General features: G+C 46.7%; 1 protein-coding gene across 1 annotated transcript in view; it reads left to right on the top strand.

Moving 5' to 3' along the window:
• The window catches only part of LOC119390083 (E3 ubiquitin-protein ligase MIB2), a 66920-nt gene that overhangs the window by 19925 nt on the left and 21987 nt on the right, over positions 1-25008 (top strand). Inside the window, exons 7-13 of the mRNA XM_037657621.2 lie at positions 95-199; positions 8680-8809; positions 10497-10573; positions 18067-18224; positions 19072-19234; positions 20285-20439; positions 22540-22666. Of these exons, the coding sequence (XP_037513549.1) occupies positions 95-199; positions 8680-8809; positions 10497-10573; positions 18067-18224; positions 19072-19234; positions 20285-20439; positions 22540-22666 (915 nt within the window). The remainder of the gene's footprint in view (positions 1-94; positions 200-8679; positions 8810-10496; positions 10574-18066; positions 18225-19071; positions 19235-20284; positions 20440-22539; positions 22667-25008) is intronic.

Here is a 25008-nt window from a genome sequence, read left to right as displayed (position 1 = left end):
CTGGGAGCCCGCTCAACCAAAGTTGCCTCCCCCCCTCCCTTCGATCTATGACAGACATTAAACAATTGAATATGGCTCCGTTCCTCTCTTTCAGGCTTCCAAGTTTTCTGTCGGTCAAAAAGTGAAGATCAGCGGTAACAAAACAAGAGTGAAGATTTTGCAGATTGGCCATGGCGGCTATACCGCCGGCATGGACTCTGTGAGTACGCAATGTATTTCCCTGAAATTTACGTAGACGTCTCCCTTCTTCGAGTGCTCCGTCAGCGCGCGAGGATGTTGTCACGTCCTTCGCGTCTATTGTGTTAGTAGCAGTCACGGCAGGAAGGTAGCTGTCGCATCCACGTGTTGTCGAGTACAACTTTAAAAGTCTGCGACATTTCGTCCTCAAAGGCGGATGCACACAAGTCTGCCCCAATGGGCGCGCTCTCCAGACTGACGTCATCAGCGGGACGACCAGTAACTCCGCCTCCGAAGAACATTGCCGAGTGCTTGAGCGGGACTATTTTTTCAGTCGCCGAGGCGAGCGGCTGCCGCGCTGCGTTCACCTGGGCGGGGCCTCTCGAAACTTCTTAAGTTGTAACCGACTAGAAACATAGGCTCCAATGTGATTTTATGGAACTGCGATTCGCGGCAGCTCTGAAGGTCTACGTCCTTCAACAATGCAACAATGTGCGAAGAGCAATGTCCGGATGCACTTGGTGTACACGGAACGTGCTTGGGCACTTTTGAGTATTTCGGAAAGGCCGTGCACATGTCTATTAACGCACCTAAATGACCACATTTCGGACGATTTACCCATGTTTGCGTTAAATAAAACAATCGTTGGCGCAAATACTAGGCTCATGGTCGTCTAGGATAAACCGCAAAGCATTGGAAGTGCTGCAACGTTTTTAGAAGACACCAATATTTGTGATGAATATTGATCGGACTATATTGAAAGAGCGCACCGCGACTGCATCTGTGCTCTGTTCAAATGAGAACTTGTGAACTTATCAAATGTAGGACTATATATATGTATATATATATTATTTTTGTTTCTTAATTTTTATCCTAACAATCAAGGAGAAAAGTGGTAGCCGTCACCAAGCAATGGTGACAACAACGCCTTCATTTATTTTTTAGTTCAATAAAAACAAAAGACATTGGACTTGTTTTCATAACATCGTGTACAGCGTAGAATGAGCGGGAACGCTCAAGGAGCGTGCGATTGTCTTGTTGCCTTTGCAGGTTAAGCGAAGTGCATGTTTGAAACCAATCTCAGAGTTGATTGCTATTTAAGACTGTCAAACGAGCGTTTTGTGTCAGGCGCCGGGACCAAGGACGGGGTGCATTTGTAAATCGAGTAGCCGTAATGTTTAAGACACCAGCACACAAGTTCGTTAAGCCATGAGTGCGTGAGCGGCAGGAATGGGGTACGGTAGCATGTTCGCGACGCAGCATCGACATTGTAGATCCACGCGCACTTTTTCCCTCTCGTCTTACAGCAGAACTATTTGAATGAAACAAGAGAATCTTGAGGGCTCGTTTCTTTGTTTGAAACGACCATTACAAAAAGCAACATAACCAATGGTCTCCATTAAAGGGGCCCTGCTACACTTTTTCAAGTAGCCATGAAATGGCTTCACTAAAGGAGCTTACTTCCTCACGAATCGACCACACTCACAGAATACATCGAGTAAAAAGGGCGTCTTTTTGTCCCACAACAATAATCGTCATCAGGCCTGCTTGCGTTTCCTCTCTTGAAAACTCGGCGCTGGCCACTTTCCTACCAAGAATGCTATGTCACGCTGATGGCGCACATGCCGTTCGTGACCAGAAAGTGCCGGGCGCGCGGTGATAATGCAAGGAGAGGAAGACAAAATAAATGACGATTATCGTTGTGGCACAAAAAGACGCCCTTTTTACTGGATCTATTCTGTGAGTGCACCGCGAAAATTTTTAGAATCTGTCCAGTACGAGCGGAATTACAAAGATTTGTCGCACGCTATGATTGCTTTCTCTCATCTCTCGTCCTGACGAAAGCTCTGGAAGCTAAGCAGGGAGGGGTGGCACGGGGGCAGAAGGTACGTCACGCACGCCTCGTGACCTTGAGCACTTTTGTTTTTTCATATGCGTGGCGTACTTTCAGTGCGATCGCGCGTGCGCACTTAGCGCGCGCTGTATATGCTACCTATAGGTAGCAGAGTTGCGCATAGGTCTTGCTAGCAACCACATAGGTCTGGCTATGCGGCGAAGTCGCACTCCGCTTTTTCCGGCAACATGCCTTCCGTGTCGCCGATTAACATGTCTTGCGTGTCGAAGAGCGGTGATAAACATTGGCTGTCGATGACTAGTGTTAATTCAGCTCGCTGCGGCGGCGGCGTCGAGAAATACAAAAATTGGCCCGAACGTCAGCATCTCCGCAATGCATGGTTGCTAGAGGCGTTTGGAAGACAAATGCGCAACTCTGCTACCTAAAGGTAACATATACAGTAACTCTAGCGCGCGCACTCTAGCGCGCGCTAGAGTCACTAGAAAAATTTCAGAGTATCGCATCTGTTTTCCGCGCGCCGCCGCCGACGCGATTGGCTTACTCGCATCACGTGACCTCTCGCCGCCATGTCCCTTCCAAGCGCTTTGGGTGCAGGCGCGTTGAATGCAGAGCGCGGTCGGACATTTAGCAGTACCACGGTCCCTAGAAGTACTTCGCCGCTTTTTTAAACGCGTCATGCAGGTGCAAGGGATTAGCTCACCAGTAACCGAACGTTGCTGGTGAGCTACTCCGGGAATTTCGTATATTTTTCCATTACGTGTGGTAAACATTAACGTCAAAGAGCGTCGTTGTACGTGGCTGCATAGTTGGCCGCGGAATGAATTCACCCCCCTCGAAGAACACTCCTTTCTGCAGTGAACTACACAAACTTTGCTGGAAAAGCTCTCATACAACAGGATACTTCACCTGTTCGGTTCGCTACATACTACATAGCTTTCTATTTGCTCGGTTGTTTATATCTCGATCTGTTGAACAGATTGTGCATGAATTTCGAGTTATAAGCGTGTCACGCACGAGAGCGAAATCGAAGACCTATTAAAATAATAACTGTTTACTGTATACCTTGAAGGCAATTGTCGCATGATCATTTACCATTGCACGAAACTGAAGCGTGGAACTATGTTGATAAATTTGGTATACGGCAATGTTATTAAGCGTATTTTTTTTTCAAAAAAAATGTGACTAATGCTGCATTGCGCCCAGCGTACACTTACAGTACTGTTTAGTGGGTGAGAAATGGCCACAGCAAAAAAACAAATCGGCTTATCCTACCACGCATTGAGGGAATCGATTTCATGCGAGCCCTAGATCTATATACATACTGTGTTGTAGTAGCATGCGCGTTAAATATTTTCGGGATGTGCTATTTCTGATCAAAATAACATAAAGCACTGCGCCGAGGAAGTTTTAACAAGAGTGCATTACGAAAAAAAAATGTTGAAATTAAAGTGCAGAAACCGAACCCCAGCTGTTTACGCGCTGGCAACGTCAAAAAAAAAACTTTGTCGGAACACAGCAAAATATTTGCAAATGCACTGCAACGTTGGGAATATTAAGGAGACAAAAAATAGGAAATGAAACAACTGAGTAGTGACGTCAATCATTTTTGATGGCGTATTTTTTTCGTATCTGTTAGGAAATGACAACGTATTCGCAAAATAAGGTGCACCTTACCTACCGCACGCCGATTCGCCCATGCGTTCGGCTGCTGGCGTTCCGAACCGAGACAAATACTTCACGCACAACTTCCACTTACCGTACACACACCACTTCTATTACAGATAACACCTAGCTGAACAGCAAGCATGGTGCGCAAGTAAGGTGTGCGTCAGCGATCAGTCGAAGGACGCAATGCTGAATGTTCTCGATGTTCGATAATGTTCTCGAATGCGCTATGAAGTGAACCTGAACACCGACTGCAAAGCTAGAGCAAACAGTCAACATTCACCAAGTGTCGAAGTGAATGGCATCTCGCACGGTCATTACGCTAATGCAACTATGTCTACAGCTCCGGACCTTGCGAACACACCCGGCCGTGAAACAAAAAGAGACCGATGAAGCCACGAAGAAAGTTCGCGAGCACATGGCAACATTCGCCGCACGTTTCATTAGCTACACCGCTTACCGCGCAGTCGATTCATGACTGTCGATGACTTGAAATCACTTCTGATATCCTTTCCAAGAAACAGACACACACATATTCCAGTTACGCCGAGCGTAACACGGCATCGAGGCGAAAAGATCGGTCACTTCTCAACACACGCTACCAACGCGCCGGACGGTCCGGAAGGGAAATGGCCGCCGACGCCCAATGTTGCCCGCGTGCAGCCTACCTTTGCGGTACTCTGAAATTTTCCAGTGATTATAGCGTGCGCAAGCAACTGACGACCTCCCGCGGCGACCACAGTAACTACCGAGCGCGCCATGTTCAAATCAGGCAATGGCGTGAAACTTGGGTCAGTGACGCAGTGTTTTTGAGTCAACAGAATCATTTGTCGAGAGAAGAGGAAGCGATTTTTAGCTGCCTTTGAGAATTTATTGTAAATCCCAGGCTGCGTGCCGCGCTATAATGTTTGACTCGCGTGTTCTCGGGAGCCTCGACAACCGATCGGCAGCGCTTTCTGACCATGCTGAAAAAGGTGTTGCAGGGCTCCCTTAAAGTAGAAGTAAATGAAATTCAGGAAAGTTGGAAAAAGCTCATCGGGATAGAACGGGTACCAGACACTAAATACAAGAGAACGAAAGGTAAGAGGAAAGCAGGCACATAGGCAAGGGGGGGGGGGGGGGGGGGCGAAATTCGTCCGGCTTTCTATATTGCCGGGCAGCTTTTGTTTTATTTTTGCCATGGAAATACTTTCTTTCGAACAATTAGGCCTTGGGCCCACCCCCGAAAAAAAATCCTGGCTACGTGCCTGGAGGGAAGTAAAGTGAAACACCGTTGTTCGTCCTCTCCTGTTCTTCTGTACTCACGGGCGTGCGAATAGGGGGGGGGGGGACATAGGGAACACCCCTCCCCCCTAATCATCTCAGGAGGGCGCCAAGTCGGCCGCATACCTTACTTAGTAGGACCCGTAGCGTCATTGTTTAAGGTGCATGGTTATGACCATGCTGGTTTTAGACGATAACGACGGCCGAGGACTCCAGATGTTGCATTCTAAGAACTGTTTACTTAAAGGGACCGACAACTGCCCAGAACATGAAGTGGGATGACTGCACTGATGAAAAGATTGTTCGTCGCATTGACTCAAACCAACCCTGTTTATCTCGTGAGAGGTGGATTTATATTTTTATTTCTTCATTGAAAGTCGTGAAAAATGACCTTTGGCGCCTCTGGCGGCAAAATGATAAATGGTCCGATGAAGCCGGTCACGTGACCGTTGATTGGTGTACGCGTTCGATTACTTTTCTGTTATACTGAAATATTGTTCATTTCTTTATATTAAAAGATATTACTCCATAAAAATGTTCATATAGGCCTGCGTTAGTTGTATGCAACAAAGTGGCGCTGCCTTCGCTTGGCGTAGGCAGCCTTGACATAGGCGCAGGCAACCTTGGGCGCAGGCGCACACAACGCTAGGGTGGCTAGAAGGGGAGGTGTGATGACCGGGCGGCAAAAGTTGGCCGCCATTCGCGTGAATGCCGTGGGGCGGCGCTGTCGTCAGGGGCGCCGTCAGCGAACGTGGCCGTTATCCGTTCTCGGCAGGGAGAATGCTTCAGTGGAAATGCGTTACCAAATTATATGAAACTTTAGCTGATAATGCAATTCCTTGGTCAGCACACAGCTTGTATTGCGCTACTGTTATCATGCGGTTTTGAAATACGGGGTACAGAGCCGAGTTATGTTCCGACGGAAAGCAAGCAACTACTACTGGGAGAGCGGGGCTTAATTATGCTCCAATGCGCTCTGATCATTTTATTCGTGCGCCTCGATCATTACGTGCGAAAGCAGATAACTTGATTTACGCCAACAGAATCGGGATTAGTCCATGGCATACATGGTAACACAACGTTCGGCAGTCTTTTCAGGCTCAATTCAGAAACCAAATAAGTAATAAATAAATGCAACATGTTACTAGGTAAAGAAACTTTATTGTGTAGAACAGAATGCACTTGATCGTTTTCGTGGCTTGTCTCGCATCACGCAAGGCTTTATTAAATGCGAAGCATTTCTTAGCGAACCTTTGGCACTTTGAGCGTTTCTATCTACGTATCTATCTATCTTAGCCGCCTACGTCTGGGTGCTCTCATGATCGCCGCATTAACTTGGTGTAGACCAAAATTGGCATGGGAGGGTAAGAGAATTTCACGAATATGACTGTCGGGCCATGATATGAATAACGTGGAAATCCTGTCGAGTGCGTCGTCAAATCCTTTCCTCCAGACACGTGTGGCACATACCCGTTTACCACGGGCCACTGTGTACGGGTATGCGCCACAGGTGATTGACAGTTTATATAACCCAGCGGCGGCGAGAACCGACATTGGTAATTTAAATGCGAGAGCGTTAAAAAAACCGACGTCGGCAGCGTTGACCCGACGAATGAAAAGGATAAAAATTAGGATCCCAGCAGGAATCGAACCAAAGTATTTTGCGTGGCAATCAGGTATTCTACCACAGACCCACGGCAGGTCTATAAACTGGTTTGGAAAAACAGCCCATGCAGGCGTAATGTCGGTGCAACGTAGATTGTGGTTATGGTGCGGGTTATAAATTTTACAAGAAAGCAATAAAACTACATATGTACTCCTACGATACATGCGTCATATCAGATTAATGCCGGTGGTTCCAGTGTCGGCTTCGCTTTTATAGCAGTCCAATGAACATTACATTTGTATTCATATGATTCAACAAGCTGTATTGAAACGTTGTTCGACCCCGGACGAATACATTAACAAAAGTTACGTGTGATATTCACATGACTGCACCATAAAGTGCACTTAATTAGTTTCGATAATGCTGACGTATATGGTCTAACGTGAGGGCTGACGTTACGTCGTACCATAAGTTACCCTTTAAATGCCGATGTTGTGGACGTGCCTGGTAAGCCCACGATGCGCACACCGCTACTACACTCACGAGAACACGTCGATCCATTTCGTAAAGCTTGGCTTAAAGCCCATAAAATACAGCATAGAAGTATTCGCTGATTGCTTCGCATGAAACCGATTACCACAACGCGTGGGATCTGTCGAAATGCTTTTTTTTTCTTTTTTGTCATTCATTTCTTTGATTTTTGTAATTCATTCCGCTGTTTGCCAAATGCTTTGCGCAAACAGCGGAATTCTCTTGAAGCGGTTTGTCAGCCCTCGGAATGGTGCGTGCCCACTTCAAGAGCAGTTCTTGGCAAGTCGGTGCATGGAAAAGGGACACTGTTTCCGAACAAGATTTGTAGCCGGAATCATACCCTGGCACGAAGCACCAACGCTGAGTTTTTTTCTTTAAGGTAGACGGCATCTTTGCCAGCACACAGCACTCATGAATCAACAGCACACGCCAACAGTTCGCAGCAAACTACACAACTACAAACCGCAGGCCAGGCGTTGACAGCCGGATTAGCCTCTCTCCGCGGAAACGCTGACGGCGCCCCAGACGGTAGCGCTATGATGTGCCCTAGCGGCGATCACGCGAAAGAGTACCACCCTCTCCTATGGCTGGCCGCCGCGCTCAGCACACCTCCCCTTCTAGCCACCCTAACAACGCTGTACAAATACCGAGAAGGTGTATAAAGCCACATAATCTCATTGTAACAGCTTGCTATTTTCAAAAATGGTTGTAAAGCTCAAAATAAAGGTGGTTAAGCGTAGTTACAGTAACTCCTGCGAAAGCAGAACAACTACAGCTTTCACAAGGGCTAGCGGCATCGCTATCAATTCTCAGCGTTGCTGGAGCAAGCCTTCATGCGTGTTTGGAGCCTTTCAGATCGAAAAATACTGCTTATAAAATAACTACGTGCTTTTAGGATAAACCACTGCAGCTACAAACGCTACGAAGGGTAAGCTTCCTGTCGCGTCGTAAAAAACTGGGTAGAGAAAAATCAGTTGTCGGTCCCTTTACCTTCATCCTCGCAATGCCAGGGTCCATACCAGGCCGTAATGATAAGAACGTCTTTTCTCACGTCTTCGCTTAATATTAATTTTTGCATCCATTTCGGAGCTTGTTTTTCTACAAGACTCGACCAGTATAGGGAAGGGGGGGGGGGGTTGCTTCGGTGAAACTTGCCCCCCCCCCCTCTTTCTCCCTTTTTGAAGAACCCTCTGCGCACGTCTATGTCTGTTCTTCTTGTTGCTTATCGTGTGATAACTTTCAAAGTGGTGACAGTACTTTACCATTCTGGTAACCATGTTTAATTCAATATTTGATTCATAGACATGTAAGCTACAGTCAGGCCCGTAGCCAGGGGGGGGCGACATAGGGCCCAGCCCCTCCCGAAATTTTGGTGAATTAGGTGTTTTTACCAAAAATATATAATGAAAATGGGTGTTTCTCAAGTAGTGAAGGTTTTCAGCAAGTCCCCCCCCCCCCCCCCCCCCGAAAATATTCCTTGATACGGACCTGGCTACAGTATAAATATATCCTCAAGTAGTAAAGCTATCCAACATAGGGCATCTTCACTCTGAAAGAGTTCATTATATGCGGTAATTTTCAGGAACTTGGGCGCATCGGTACGATTGCCAGCATCGACTCCGATGGCGACCTTACAGTCAAGTTTCGCAACGGACGCAATTGGTGCTTCAACCCTGACCTTGCGGAGGCAGTGTCAGATGATGAATCGGAATGTAAGCATGGCGGACACCTTGGTCTCGTACGAATGTAAATAACCTTGGGTGCTCTTATACTCTTGTGCATCGACTACCACTGCTCGCTTGAAAAGGTTGTAAACGAGAGATGCCGATGCCAGATCCCGCGTTCGAAACGACAGCGCTACAATGGTTCACGAGGGATGCGATGCGGGCTTGTTGGTAGCACATCTTCAGTAGGTTTTCCTGCACCGCACATTAGCGACAGGATAAATATAGGCTCACATAGACACACACGGCACTTTAGTATAACGCCCTGTAACCTTTGTTATTCGTAACCTATTCGTAACCTTCACTTGCAGAGAAATTGACCAATTTGAGTACGTCTACAAAAACGTGCAATGCGTTTCGTTAGCACATTACTTGCAGGCAGAGGGCATGGTGTGATCTGTGTTTGGCAGTCGGGGACTGAAACACACTGGTACCCTTAACATGCGCCTATTTAAGCGCTCACATTGGGCAAGTAGCAGTACATCGTAAAATAATTCACAGCGCACCGGGTTAAACACGGTCAGAAGGAACCCGTGGCGCTGTCAGTTATTTTACGATGAACATCCACCAACTAGCCCAACTCGCGATTCTGCTTCAGCAAGCAGCAGTAGTTTTAATGGCACAGAAGTGCCGGAGAAGTTAAAATTCGGTATGACTTTGCCACTTCGCTTGCATTCTGAGTAACCAGAACGGAGGTTTTGCGAGGAAATCATCTTGACTGCGGTGGTATGGCGTGTACCCCAGCAACCCCTTGGGTTGAAACCCTTTGCGGCTCGGTTATAGTAGTTAAAGATGTTAAGCTAAAATACTGTGCCCAACTGCTAAGATTGTTGAAGACAAACTGGCGCGAAATAGCGGAACATATAAAAAACAGAGTTTGATTGACACAATTATTTACCACGTTTCTTGTGCAGATATATTACAAAAGAGTTTTTAAAAATTAGTATTTGCTTCCTCATTGCCACTACAACGGCACAATAAAAACAATTATTTTGATGCGCATTCGAGGAACTAGGCCCTATACCGCTAATAGAGAATCAGCAACACTCATATGAATGAGGCAGCGAATCGCACAAATACTTTTTTACTCGAACTCGTCAATAGAAGCTGTTAAAACTGTGTATCATTTTGTAAATGTTTGCTGCCACGAGGAAGACAATACTCCTTACTTGCGAAGTTACCTCGATATTCATATTTTTCCCGGTGATTCTGAACGAATATTGCAAATACATGCACCCTATTCGGGAATTATGGATCCAGTTTTTTTTTTATTTAGCACGGTGCTAGTTACCTAGGTTCGTCTTCTTCCAATGTCTTTTGAAACGTTTTGATCGCGTCATGGCCAAGTCCTGTCTATAGACACTAGATCGTACACAGCGATCTTCACGAGGGCTCTATTATCACCGCCATTTACCTTTCCGGTAAGTTCAGTCACCCGCTTGTTACACCGAGTTAGGTTTAATCCGTTATACAGCACGTGAACTAAATTGTGATAGTATAAAGTCGAATTCCCAGTGGAACTTCTGTACGAAAGCTTCTACTCGATCAAATGCATTATAACCACACCCTCAACAACTAAAAGGTTTACGACAAGATTTATATTACCCCGTTTATAATTTAAAGTACACCATATATTGTATGTTAATTTCTATTCATATGTATTTTACTTTACCAGCCAGCGACTCGGATATCGAGGTGCCGGCTACCCTTCGGCGCATGATGCGGGATTTATTTGGAATTGCGTCTACAGAGGTAAGTTGCCTTGAGCAGAAAAATTTCGACTCCAAAGCTGCAATCCTGCACACTTTATGACTGAAACAAAAGGGCAGTTTTTTTTTCTTTTTTTCGATAGAATGTGATAGCAAATTTTAGCGTTAGGATGAAGCTCCTCAGAGAGTATTCCATAAGGATTATGTGAGAATGACCTGTTGGCGGGACACAGCATGCGTGGGTACTCCTGCGCAGCATAAACAGTGCCTTGACAACTGCATTGGGAGTTTTCGCGAGGAGTAGCACTGGCAACAGGCATTGGTGGTTAGAGCCCAGGCCGCCGCGGCAGCTACAGGAATACCGGACTAGGGATCCCTCCTAGTGTTTGTGAGGGGTGGGCCCATCCGACTCACCCTTGCCACACCTCTCGCTGTATATAGCTCAATAAATGTTTTCCACCACCACCACCTCACGAAAGCTTGATGGTGCATAAGGTGAGAGAGAGGGAAGAGGACATTGTTCACTGCTCAAAGCTTGAAGTGTATCCTCCATTCTGCTGAGATCGATGTATGCACTGCTGAGTAGCGAAAGAAGTGTTCATGCGCACCACTCGCGTGCCAGCTGCAGATTAGATTGAGCGTCGCGTGATGGTGCATTCCATTCACTCGGCTTTTTCGTTTAATTGCGATAAAAATTATGTTTTTGCAGTCGCCGTCATCTGCCTTACATATATATATATATATATATATATATATATATATATATATATATATATATATATATATATATATATATATATATTTTTTTTTTTTTTTTTCTGAAGCGCGCGACGCGAAATCGAACCAGCGACCGTTCGTTCGGCGGCACGACGCTTATGACACTCGGCCAGCAACGCAGACGTCCTCCAGCATTCAAACAACGAGCTATTGATAGATGCCATTTACAGCTGGTGGTGCGCGCATCTCTGAGCCGCTTCGGCGTCGGAGATGCTTGTTTAATAAATCACGAGATGGCGCGTCGCGGCGCATTAAGTTAGAGTTACTGTAAGATTAAGTGAATCGAGAAACAAGTGCTAAAATTATCACTGTGTTTTACAAATAGCGCAAGCTAACGAGAATTTCTCGTACGTCTAGGTAGATGTGGCATATAATAAAACACTCGGTCATGCTTCCAACTTTTATGCCGCACAGTGGTCGGAATGAATCATGCTGTTTTGATAGACCTGTAAGGTTCATATTCATACACATCGCCTCGTTCACACAGTCACTCGCGCATATTTTTACCGTTTTGTCCCGTTTTGTCCTGTTCGATTTTTAGTCAACCTTTGACCGGTGGAGAGAGAAGCGATATATATCCTGTTCGTTATCGCCGGCTTCTGACGTCTCATGCGCGGCAGCCACTTGAGACGGCGACGGACGACGGAGACAGACTTGCCACATGAAATCGAGAAGAAGGCCTTTCCGTGCTCTTGTCGGTTCGTGCAGTGGGGAGCGCAGCATCCTGTCATTGTCGCAACTTCGCAACACTGAGTCAGGGCGCTGCGCCGCGCATGTAGCATATACAGTAACTCTACATTAAGTTAAGGTCCCTGTATTTTTAAAGGTAGCGACAACTTCACGCGCGCCCTCTCGAGGGGTCCAAGGAGCAGCGATAGCAGACGACGCGCCGCTCGTTCCCGTGCATATTGCGGGCGCCTGAAACCGAACTCGGTGCTAGCTTGAACCGTTAAATTATAACATCTGTGGCCTAAGATGCACATCAATGATCAAACTAGAGGGACAATAACTTTAAAGAGCACGGAGCACGTTAAACATTGAAATAAAACGCGTGCGTTTCCTAAAGCAGGTTCCGAGCGGGTTCCCAACAGCAGCTGTCATGCAAGGCATTTATTTTTGTCTTCGCATATTGTGACATTCAGCGTAACTTGAAGTAGAGGTGGTATTTGGGTGAGCTAAAAGTGCTTGTTCTTTAGTTCGAATAAGATAGGCAGATAGTGAGCGTACTGGTACTTTCGGAAACTTCATCGGGCACCTAGCGCTCTTGTAGTGCGTAGCACGAAATACGCGCTATTATTCGTGTGGCTGTGTTTGTCAGCGTTCGGAAGTCTTACCACGGTTACACGGTATTTTTAACTAAGCTTATTTTGTTTATACTCTGAGAGGTTTACTTAGGAGAAGGGGTGATATTTCACAAATTCAGTTGCACTGCATTTGAGGAATATCAGCGACTTGAATACCTCTCCAGATCTAGGAAATATAGCATGCCCACTAGTGTATCGCCCATTTTAATGTTTGACTGTTTTAACGACGTGCATTTATGAAAAGCCGTCTCCCTTTTACTACCCCCGCCGCCTCCGTGTCCCGCAGATATAAAGGTATCTTGCAATGTTACCCAGTTGAATTTCAAATAAATCTGGGGTATATATACACCTACAGGCCCTAAACCAGACTGCAACCAGAAAAGCTGAGTTAGGTGGCTTTTTATAGAGATGCAGGAGAATAAAAGAGCACTTATTGAAAAACTGGATTTTGCATGAATTCATAACAAACTTTTTTTTGGAAGTTTTGTTGTGAGCACTGATCCCCCCTCATTCGCTTACATGGTTGCTTCTGTTCCTTCTGCCTTGGCAAATTAGCAAAGACGTTCTGTGCAGCATATGTGGTTTCAGTGTTTTCCTCCCAGTGTCTTGCGGTATTATTTATTCGAACTTGTCAAAAGCATTGCGGTCCTCTAGGGAAAACATCACGCGGAATGCTTCAACGAGAAGCATTAATCGACCTCGCACACAGCAATGCGGTAAAACACGGCAAGGGGTGGCAAAAAACTAATCCCAAATGCTTCCCTGTGAGCTTGTAGCGTTGAAGCCACCCCGGTGAGAAAAAAAAGGCAGCTGTATTGGGTTCCGAGCTATTTAATGTTAGAGATACGGGGTGTGACTCTGCATTGACTACTGCGCACAAATATACGGCATAAAGAATGCCGAAGCAATAATAGCTTTGCTGAGGTAATGCTCATGTATATGCACGAACAAAAGATGAAGTTATAACCATAAAAAAATCACGTACTTCGCATAGTCGGGTGTTTTCTGCAGGCAAAAATTTCTTGCGACTGATTTTGTTGGGCCATACCTTCCTTCAGCATATATTTTTGTCACCGCGAGGAACGCAAAAAAAAAATCACGCCATATCCCCGGAATGAACGATAAAGGCGCGTTTACACTAGAGCGACACGACACCGACGCAGACACGAGGCAGACGCAGACGGTCGTCCGACGAGTCACCCGCCGACGATGTCGCCGGACCGTCTGGTCACACTAGGCCGACAACGAAGCCGACGCCTCCGAAGACAGCATGTCGTAGTAGTGAAACATGATGGCAGACCAAAAACACCAGCAGAACGTATCAGCCGACGTGTCGTCGGGCGGTCTTCGGGAGATCGGTGGCCGAGCGAAAATTTTCCCATGTCGTTGCTTCGAACGTCGAAGGGGTAGATCTTGGGGGAGATCCCCCTCGACATACTCGGGCATTTGACAATGGGCATCTCGCGCACCCCTCCGACGCCTTTTCTTTGCTTCCCTTTGTCTGTCCGCACCCCCGTCCCCGACGCCGGAAGGGGTGGCGGGGGCCGCGCCGCTACCCCGAGAGGGACAATGGTAGAGGAGGGAGGACGGCCGAAATGAGCTGCAGGTGTTCCCCCGTTTTCAACTTTCGCGCGCAAGTTTAGTCGGTGTCGCTGTGGGCGCCTTCTGTGTGACAAGAGAATCGGCCGACGAGAGGCTGGGAGCACGATAAGACGTGGACGGCGTCTTTCATAGACGATCGGCCGATCGTTGGCGTCGTTTCAGTGTAAATAGGACGACGGCACGACAAAAGACACTCCCGGCGACAGTCGGCAGACCGAAATCGGTGTCGTGTCGTTCTAGTGTAAACGCGCCTTAAGTGGGCGAAGCTCGAGTGGGGGAGATCATCGGTAAACCGTAACTCTCCCGTGAAAGTTCGCCCATTACATCATTAGAAAGACGTAAGACTGTGCGTATATTATACAAAATCAACTTTTATTTTGTTCTTGTTCGTTTGTTTTTTCGTTTCTTCGTTTGTTATTTTCATTTCGTCGTTGTCATGGCGGCTGGATTGCGAGGTCCCTTCATTATGACGGCTTTATGGTTCGTGAAATGAAGCGAGAGAGGTTCTTGTACTGGCTGCAGTGGGAAGTTTGCAAACACTAATTCTATGCACGTCCCTCGGATCGTGGTAGGTTGCATATGGACACATCTGGGTGCGTATTTGGAAAGCATGTGCTGCACTATCCAGTCATTGACAATGAGGTCCACGTTGAAGTCCCCACCAGCACAAACGGACGGTTCTTGTACTTGTTGTGGTAGTCACGTAACGCAGCGTCTATAAACGACTTGACGTCCCCGATAGACAGGTTGGGTGCGAGGTACATGGTCATGACGGCGACTAGCAGACGGCGACTGAATCGGTGGACCGGTGTTTCGACGCGTGGTGGCGATTCCGGGCTCGATTGTCGGCTCCACGATGGAGTGCCAAGCATGAAGCTTACCCCGCACCTCCACCAGTGTAACGACGTGGGATCGACGAGGACACGGAGCACGACAAACAAACACGCTTTATCGATCAGAGAAAGAACTGCAACGTTTTCTTCGTCCCTGCGCTGTGCCAAGAACACTCGCGCTGCTTCGTTGGCATCACCACTGGCACATACGCGCGGCATAGGCGGTTACGTACGAGCTAGGAGGGACAGACCCACGGCTTTAGGAGCTTCGCCCCTAAAAGAAAAGCTTTTTTCAGTCCGCGCGGTGTGGCAACCGAAGGCATATAAACCCGCCATACTAGCACCTGCGTCCACTCAACTTCGGGCACATATAAACGCTTCTAGTTTTGCAACAACAATGTGACAAAGGCGCGTGAAGTACTCTCTACTTGCTAAAATCGCCCAACTCCACGCTTGAAAACTCAGTGATCCGTACCTATCGCAGGCACAGCGCTGCCACCGCTGGACCCTTTGGGCGGGGCGCGAAGGCGAGAAGGTCACGTGTCGCCAACTGACCTATCGCGGGGCGCGGCGGCTGGATCAAGACCTTTCGCTACTTTTGAAAGATAGAGGGACTTTACATTAAGTTGGGATCGAAACGGGGGCCGCGTGCCACAGGGCGTGATCGGCTGTGGTCGTGCGCTTATCTCTAGAGGGGATCAACAGATGGCTTATAGCTCTGTACGTGTTGTGCTCTTATCGCAAAGTTGGCTGTTGAATCCAGGGTGTCGGAACGGAACGAAAACCGAAAACGAAAAACGAAAAAAAAAAACGATATTTTGGACCGGAACGAAAACGTAACCGAAACTTTATCTATTATTTCGTTTCGGAGTGAAAACGAAATTTTTTTCAATCGTTTTTCGGTTCACGAGAAAACTTCGCAATCCGGAGCAACTGAGCTCGTGCAATGTGAGCATATCTCAGGGTACGGTATTAGCGCATACCTCAGGCAGGAATTCCGAAGCAAAGATATGTTGAAATTGTGCGAAAAACGAAAACAGTGGCAACCAGAGATGTTTATATTAACGCAAGTGGATTTTTGCGCGCCTGTCACGCAGGCCAGCGTAGAGAGGGCATTCTCGGCGCTGAAGTTTGTTACAGCGAAAGCTGTTATGATATCACAACAGCTGATTTTGGCGCCATAGTTGTCCACCGCCGCCGGTGTCCGTGACCGCTATCGCGTGATATAAAAAAAAATAAACGAGAAACAAATTTTTATGATCGGATGGCATTTCAACTCGCGCCCTCTGCGTGGCAGGCGGGTCTTCTACCACAGTGCCACGCTTGTGCTTCTATGCTTGCGAGGAGCGCTTCACAAGCGTGAGTGCTGACGAGCAGTGCGGCCCAGTGTTCCATATTCGATACAAAGGCACAAGGTGCCCGAGCGGTGCACTGTTCCAATTAATACCAGCAGATCTAGAGGGTCTTATTCCTTATTAACGAAATCTTATTTTTCTCCATATTCACAACCGCTCTAGACGCGTGGCAAAACTGCTTAGTCTTCTTGAATACTACTTTTGTCAGCATAAAAATAAGCTACGTCGTCATTTTAGCATTAACACATTTAAGCATAAACAATATTAAAACACCACCATTCGTTCAAACATGCTGACCATGCAAATACTATAGGTAGCGGGAGAACTGCCCCTATGGGAATTAGTAGGGTGGTTGTACTGCACGAGATATGTAACCAAGCTACTATCCCTCGACCTTGGTAACCTGTTTTGCATACTCTTGCAGTTCTTAATGCATCTGATGACATCAGCTTTATGGGGCGTTCATTCTTAACTCAATAAAATTATCAAGATGTCTTTCTTATGGAATTGAACTGCCCGGCCATTCCCGGAGTGCGAATGGGCTAAGTTTTTTTCATTCCGAGGAATTGAAAGGAATCGAATTGCGGCAAGTTCTAATTCCCCGCAATGGGATTGAAATAGAATGGAGGCGCCCATTCCGCCACACTGCTTCCCACTCACTGCAGTGCTCAGCCATAATTCTTTGTCATCATCAGTCACAGCACAAAGTGCACATAATGCCTTACAAATGTGTAGCGTGTACCACGAGACTCCGAAGAATGACGAAAAATGGCATAGAGAGAACTTCACTACTTCAGAAGAATTGGGATCATTTATGGCGTAGTGGGTACCTTGCATGTGTACTTGTACTATTGCCCCAAGAGACTCTCCATCGGGCTCTACAAAGTCCGCTCTTCCAGCTTTCGTTGTGACTTTGCTGCGTGTGTCGCGCAGACCTGGCGATCTCTTTATCAGAACAGTGGTCTCGCACATCAGAGAGTACACTCAATGACGTGCTGCTTCTGAGATACTGCTCACTCCCTTGACACAAAGCATTGAGCCCACCAAAAAATTCGTATTTGTCTTTTGAGAAAATAAATACTATGACTTTGAAATTAATACTGGCTTGTGCTAGGTGGTAGAAATTCGTGGTAGAGTTACTTCTGCTCCTCTGAAGAACGTATTTTACCCTTGTCCCACTTTCCTAAGAGCAGGGCAAGTAACTACATCAAAAATCCAATGTTCGTTATGATTACCTTAACTTCAAATTTTTCCATTAAAAAAAACCGTTACGAACCGTTACGGAACATTTTTTTTTTTTTGTCGTTCCGGAACAGAAATGGAACGGAACTTTTTGCGGTGGAACGAAACTAAAACCGAAACGAAAAACGTTTCGTTCCGACACCCTGGTTGAATCCATAGACAGCCCAAAGGTCACTTCACCCTGTGCAGCGCTCACGTTTGCTAAAGGAGTGAACTTTCATTCCTTCGCCCTTATGGCTAAACTGGGACTCTTATTTTTTGCAACCAAACACACGTCTCATCTTTCGTAATGTTGCGAAGGCGCCTCGAGTGACTCTACAGACTCTATTGCAATAAACACGAAGTCGACATATTCACCGCTTATATAGAAACGAATGAAGCGTGACCCTAATATTGCCGACCTACTCTGCTTCTCTTGTCCAGGACAGCGGAGGCCCAATGGTAAAATCTGAGCTTACACCTTTACTTGTTGCCTGCCACGAGGGTGACGAGTCGTTGGTCAGGATGATGATGACCACCGGTGCTGATATGAATGAAAAAGACAAGGATGGAGACTCGGCGCTGCATTTTGGTGCTTATGGGTAACTTATCGCGGTGCTTTTGTTCTTTGAAGGTTCGCGCGTTAGAGAGAGAGAAATAGATGAAAAGGAAGGGGCAGGAGGTTAACCTGGCGCGTTAGGAGGAATGGTGGGCCTGCCACCTGCCCGCATAATGCTCAAGTACGTAAGACTCAAACTGAAAAGACCACGCGTCCAAAGAGTAATAGTAGTTTTATTGACGGTACTATTCAGTGCGACACCAGCCCATAACAAATCGGCTCTGTGATTTAAAGAGTACTATAAGACATGCTGGTTACTTGGTACAGCCGCGGCCACGTCTGTGTAGAGAGCTCGAGCAGCCGGTTTTTCCTCTGCGGGGCGACACCTTGAGGCAGTTTCGGGCTCTGACGTGGTCAGCCTGACTACTAGGCCGCGCATGCTCCTGACACACCACGTCAGAGCCCGAAACTGCCTCAAGGTGTCGCCCCACAGAGCAAAAACCGGCTGCTCGCGCGCTCTACACAGACGGGGCCGCGGCTGTACTTTTCGGCATTGACGCGTCAAAAAAGAAACAAAAGAAAACATTTGGTGATTAACGAAGCCTTACCAAAACACCAAAAAGACCTTAAAGAACAGCTTTTGTTAAGGATTCACAAGCAGTCGCACAGTTACCACACAAGAATACAAATACAATTCAGCTGCTTAAATTCCTAAAGTTCATGTCCTAAATTTCCATATATACTAAAACCGGCCTTCTCAAACAATGGCTCACTCTATAAAATGATAGCGCTTGGCTACAGGCTAGCCGCTATCTCTATAGCACTGATTTTTATTGTTCGTTCAGAATGCCGGTTCGTTATGCTACGGATTTCTTACTTTTTTCTTTCAGCAACAAGCCAGACATACTGGAGTTGCTAGTAAACTTTGGTGCCGATATCAATGCGAAAAACAAGAAAGGGTACACGGCTCTTCATGTTGCGGTCAACAAGGAGTTTGTAGCCTGCGTGCGCGTCCTGACCAACTACATTAGTGACTTAGACGTCAACACTCAGGTAAGAACGAGTTTGTTGCTCGGGTTTCAATTAGCTGGCAATTGCAGTGCCACCTGGTTCTTCTACATTTTGAACGCGGTCTTTTAAAGACGAATGACACAGCACAAATGGAGTTCTACGTGCACCTTAAGCTATGCACTTTAGAAGGAGACGGCGTTCGTAATCGGATGTTTTATTCGATGCTCGGCAATAGTTACTTAATATAGTGTCACCGTTTTTGTTCTCTTGTAATCTTTTATTGCGATAGCAGTCATATTGACACTCGCGGCGGACTTGTGGCGTCGCCGTCCGCGCCGCCGTGCCGTTCCACACACACACACACACACACACACACACACACACACACACACACACACACACACACACACACACACATATATATATATATATATATATATATATATATATATATATATATATATATATATATATATATATATATATATATACCACAAAGCAAAATAGTCCAGAATAAAACTGAAGCACGCGACCGGGCATTATTCGAACCTGCGAGCCCGCACTCCGTGTCGCGATGCATAATCCATTCGGCCACTAACGCATACATCCTCCAACATACTAACAGTGAGCTATTTATATGCACCATTTACCGTTGGCGGTACGCAGATCTCCGAGGTCCTTCAGCGTGTCAAAGGTTTGTTCACTATTACCCGCTAAATGGTGCAAAGGGCAAAATAGTGCGCTTTAAAGGGCGCCGCCCCGTCCGTCTTTCGCCGGAGTAGGGCTGCGCTCCCCCGGCTTTGTACTTTGGCCTACAGGGCATGGGCGCCTGAGCTCGTGCGTCTACGTCTTGAGGGAGGAGCTTTGTACGTGCTGTGCTCTCATCACAAAGTTTGCTTTACACGTGTTGTGCTCTCATCACATAGAGCGCACCAAGATCACTTAGCTTGCTGCAGCGTCCACGTTTGCTAAAGGAATGAGCTGCTAGCCTTTCTACGTATGACCTTCCCATTTGTTGCTATCGCGTTTATTGCGTCGACCTTGCGGCGAAAATGCGACTTTTTTCTAATTATTACGTTTTTTTTTCTACAGGACGAGTACGGAGACACACCTCTGCATGACGCTATAAGAACTGGGAACAACGATATCGTTGATCTGCTCGTGAACTTCCAGACCGTCGACTTTGCGGTGAAGAACAAACGCGGCTTCAACGTGTTCCATCATGCTGCCTTGAAAGGAAACGTACAGTAAGTTTTCTTATAACCTTCGTACTGAACAGCCCAATACGAACAGGGACATAACATCAACCGACAAAACACAATTCCCGTGTTCCTGTTCGCCTTGCACTATCCGCTACAACGATCATGTACCGAGAATTCCTTATTTCATATGCCAAAAGGCAGACTTTCAAAATTAAGAGCCCCTGTTTCAGCTATTTCTTGGTTATTGGGAGATAATTCCATTCTGGAATCAAGCACATATTTAACCATTAGCTTAGTTGTGGTGGGTGCTGTGGCGCAAAAGCGACAAAACCTATATTTCAGGAATGCGCATGCGCGCACGATACACACGTTTCTTCGAGCGCAGAAAAATCTTTTTTAAAGTATCAACAGGCCGCGAGCAACCTCTTAATATCTCCATTTGCCACTGGAACTGACGTTAGCCTTTCGTGTCGCGTTGCTTTACAACTCTGACGTACTATGGACGCTGAACACGTACACAGTGACTTCGAGGGCAACTAAGTGACCATGTCTTGTTTGTCACTGTCCAACGGAATGACCTGCGTTCCTTAACATTAATATCCACTTCGGACTATTGCAGCATTCTGCTCATTTGTGCCGCGCATGTAGTCTTCCTCTCGGAGTTGGTCGATGGTCGCCGTGGTATGCGATCCAGACGTGGTTGCCCTTCGCCTCAGCAACGCTTATGCGTCAACGCCTACGATTGGGATATCTGCATTGCGGGCCACGTCACGGCGTCAATGCAGCGCATCGACTTTCTGTACGCAGCACTGGTAGCAAGGACGCGAAAGCCGCATTCACTCGAGATGGTAGATCGATAATCGCATAACGCATGTCTACGAGGAATGCGTGTACATACTTAGTACTTTAGCCCAGCTAGCGAAGCTTCCTTGTGTACGGTTGTGTGGAGTCGTCTAGTAGGTCGGAGAGTCGAGCTATTCATTCCCGCGACCTATTGCACGGTTCCCAGTATAGATAAATGGATACTTGGGCGAGTTGATATGACATATATATTTCAAGTGTCCCACTATTGATTTGGCAAGTTGCTGGAGGATGCGTAGGGCGTTTACGTTAGTTATGTATACTAATTGGTACGATGCTCGGTAAATAGGTTAGAGCCAATGACGTCGCATAATCTTGCGCGATTGAAATGTTTCGCGTAGATTAGCTGTTGAGTGATATGTTGAAGGCACATATATATTGCTGCGCAGGAGTTGTGCGAATTCATTCAGGATCAACGGTAAAAAGTTCTGCTTTATTTATTTTATTTATTTAATAAGCGTCGGTAACAGAATCATTCCGAAGGACTCGGCGCTGAAGGTAACGAGTGCTCGACGACTTCGTGCAGTTTACCTTAACTGAGGCCATGTGGTATATATGAAAGCCTCTAATCTAGCTGAACCTCCCTGGTTAGGGAATTGACGTTCTGAAACTGGGTGAATTCCTTCGACTTGATCGTAATTTTGGCGCAATTTCGATCGACACCCAGCTCTCGAGCCCTACCAGCCCTGTTTAGCCACTAACCGCGGAGTGCGTGTGGTTTTTCATATAATTTCATTCTCAATCATTACCACGCGCTCGTGTTGGGATGCGCTCATTTCAGTGCATGCTATTGCTTTAAAGACCCTGTTCAGAGTGTTACATAAGGGGTTATCAGCATGCACGCAGAAGAAACGGCAAATGTTATGTTACGGTGGTTATCGCCTTAGAATTAGCTAAACTTTCAAAAGCTAGGCCGCACATGAAAAAATTGGGGGTTGAGCTCTTGTCCCCGACTTAGAAGTTTTCGACAATACGAACACATATGCTTAAGACGTCCGCCATAGTTCTTCCGCAGCTGCATGACGCAGTGCCACTGAACAAGGCACCAGCGCTGCAGGAATAACGTTTTCAATTATCTATATTGATGTGCAATGCGAAAATTGTAGCAATAGTACTGTCAACGTGATTTCTCTCACCTTAAAATTTGTTCTTTGCAGAGTACGTCTTTTACCTGTTGGAATGAAAGTGTGGCACTTGAATCCGCTTTGCTAATCGCGACACATACGCATCAAGCGACATAGATCTTTCCTCTGAGTGACATTTTTATTCTTTTCATTTCCAAAGTGCGATGGAAAGGTTGCTCTCCAAAAAGCCGGAGCTTGTGGACTCGAAGAAAGGAGATGGCTACACCTCTTTGCATCTGGCGGCAGTCAACAATCACTACAGCCTCGCGAAGCTCTTGCTGACGAAGGTGTGACCATGATGAGTAATTTTTATGCACAACGTTATTTGCAAAAAAAAAAAAAAAGAGAACACCGACAAGCTTCTTGCCAAACAGTTAGAATTTACTCGTACATTTATGGGCCGGATAACACACGCGTATTGGCAAACGTACACGCAATAATGAAATGACAGCCGAAAATATGAGTTTCACGCGAGACACGGTATCAGGATACGTATCCTTACACTACATGTGAAGCAAGTGGTAACACTTAGTGTAACCTACGTGTTAGGCAACTGCAAGTGGGACCATTTTTGTGCACCGTGGTGTGGCAACTCGGGGTTACAGTCATAAGTGATACTGACACCAAAAAGAAGTTTCACGTGAAATACCGGATTCGTGACGCGTGGCAAGTGCGATGAGTGGCGGAATGCAGTGCTGGTTGCACCTTCAGGTGATTATTAGTGCCGCTGCGGCCACATTAACGGCTGAAGCGTTAGCTGAACCGTAAGTGATATGTACTCTTAGTACACTTAGGTACATATTTAGGTGCACATTCGAAAGTAGACTTCAAAGTACCTTCCAGAAAGGTGATCATGGTGTAATAGTGTTCGCGAACAAATTGTTTTGCATTAGATAGTTTCTGGGTGTTCGAGTTGTAGGCAACGTCAGTACTACCGTTCGCTGTTTAAGGGATAATTCTCGATGGCTGACGAGATTTGCGAGGCTGCCTCCGAACACCGTTTTCCCTTTGTTTCAATTCCAAATAAAGCGCATCCGAAGAAACCACAACGCTTGCGCAGGCAGCTAACATGAATTGTCATCAAATTTATATTCAATGTTCACTCCTGTACATGCGCGCCGTTTAATATGATCAATCGGTTAGTTGCCTTTCATGAACTGTTGGGCAGTCTGTATTATGACGCTTTTTGTCAACAATAATCACCTGGCTTGGTTCGTTTCCTTTCTTGGAAACTTGGCGCTCGCCACTATCCTGTTAAGAATGCTGTGTGACAGTGATAACGCGAGTGTCGTTCGTGACCTCGGTTACCGGACGCGTGGCGATAATTCAAGGGAAGGCAAGCTAGTTGAATCATGATTATTGTTGTGGGACAAAAAAAAGCTCCCTTTTTACTCGCTCTTTTTTTTTTAACACGAAAGTGTTTTATCCGGGGTCCACCAAGTACAACCGTCACGGATATGACGTTGATAAAATGGACGCCAACGGGTGAGAAAGAAAAAAAAACCAAGAAAAAGATACCCCGCTGGAAATCGAACCCACGACCTTGCGGCCGCGACGGCAAGCGCCCGGCGCCCTACCGACCAAGCTAACTTGGGAGATGCGAGACACGGTGCGAACGCGCCTTATATCTTTCACACATTCTCTTTCGCGGCGGGCGGAGCGGGGTGGTGCCGCCGTCTGTGAGATGTGAAAAGAAGTAATGCTTCACGATCGACACTTACTAGCGCTTACTCCGAGATTGCACGCGATATCGGAGGTCATGGTTACAGCGTCTCGATACCAGAGAGGTAGACTGGCCGCGCTGGCGTCGCCGAGGCACCCTTGACGCAGTTACGTTGGTTAAGGTCTTTCTTTGCCTTTCGCTTCGTGTTAGCGTGCGTCGGCTCATCGGAGTAGTGCAGCTTCCACGTGCACCAACAGGATTTCTCCGCCGCCGACTGCTTCAATTGCGAGAGCACCGGCTAACAAAACTGCTGCAATACGCGTTGCAGAAAGGACGAGATTTCGACGGGCGAATGTCGTGCCTTGGTGAAGCGAGAGCAGCGCCTGCGAGACAGAAACCAGCGGGACGCACGCGTTTGCGGCTCAGGCTACGAACCTCTACCTCCCGTGTTGCTGGAGCGCAGTGTGTGTTATGTATGCATGAGCACAGGCGTCGGCTGCCCATTACTAGAAAGCGCACACCGTGCCGTTTCTCTCCTTAATTGACGACGCTTTGAAGAAGTGCATACCGGGTACCAGTGTTGATTATGAGCTTGTTGATATCATCCTTACGCGGGATTCACGATTCGCTGTGTCCAAATATATGTTCACACCGTCAGCTACCACAACGGTTTAATCATGATCATGGGCGTTAGTCGTCGCGATAGAGACATGCTGTCAACACGGGTGCATCCACGTCAAACGGTGCTATAGCTGCCAAACACGAATAGACGTTGTACAAGCTCTCATATATCACTACACAATAAGCACTACTTCTGCGAAGACACGTTTCACTTTCGTGTTATACCGATTCCTATGACGGAGGGATCAGCCACGTTTTTTTCTTTGCCATCTAATCGTGTATATTTTTTCGACGCCATTTCCATGACGGAAATACGTCAGTGAAGTCTTGGTGGACCCTGGCATA

Source organism: Rhipicephalus sanguineus, chromosome 4, assembly GCF_013339695.2.
Source record: "Rhipicephalus sanguineus isolate Rsan-2018 chromosome 4, BIME_Rsan_1.4, whole genome shotgun sequence".
In the NCBI taxonomy this organism is placed as follows: Eukaryota; Metazoa; Arthropoda; class Arachnida; order Ixodida; family Ixodidae; genus Rhipicephalus; species Rhipicephalus sanguineus.
The sequence above is the reverse complement of the archived record's forward strand: the minus strand, read 5'-3'. Positions and strand labels throughout refer to the sequence as shown.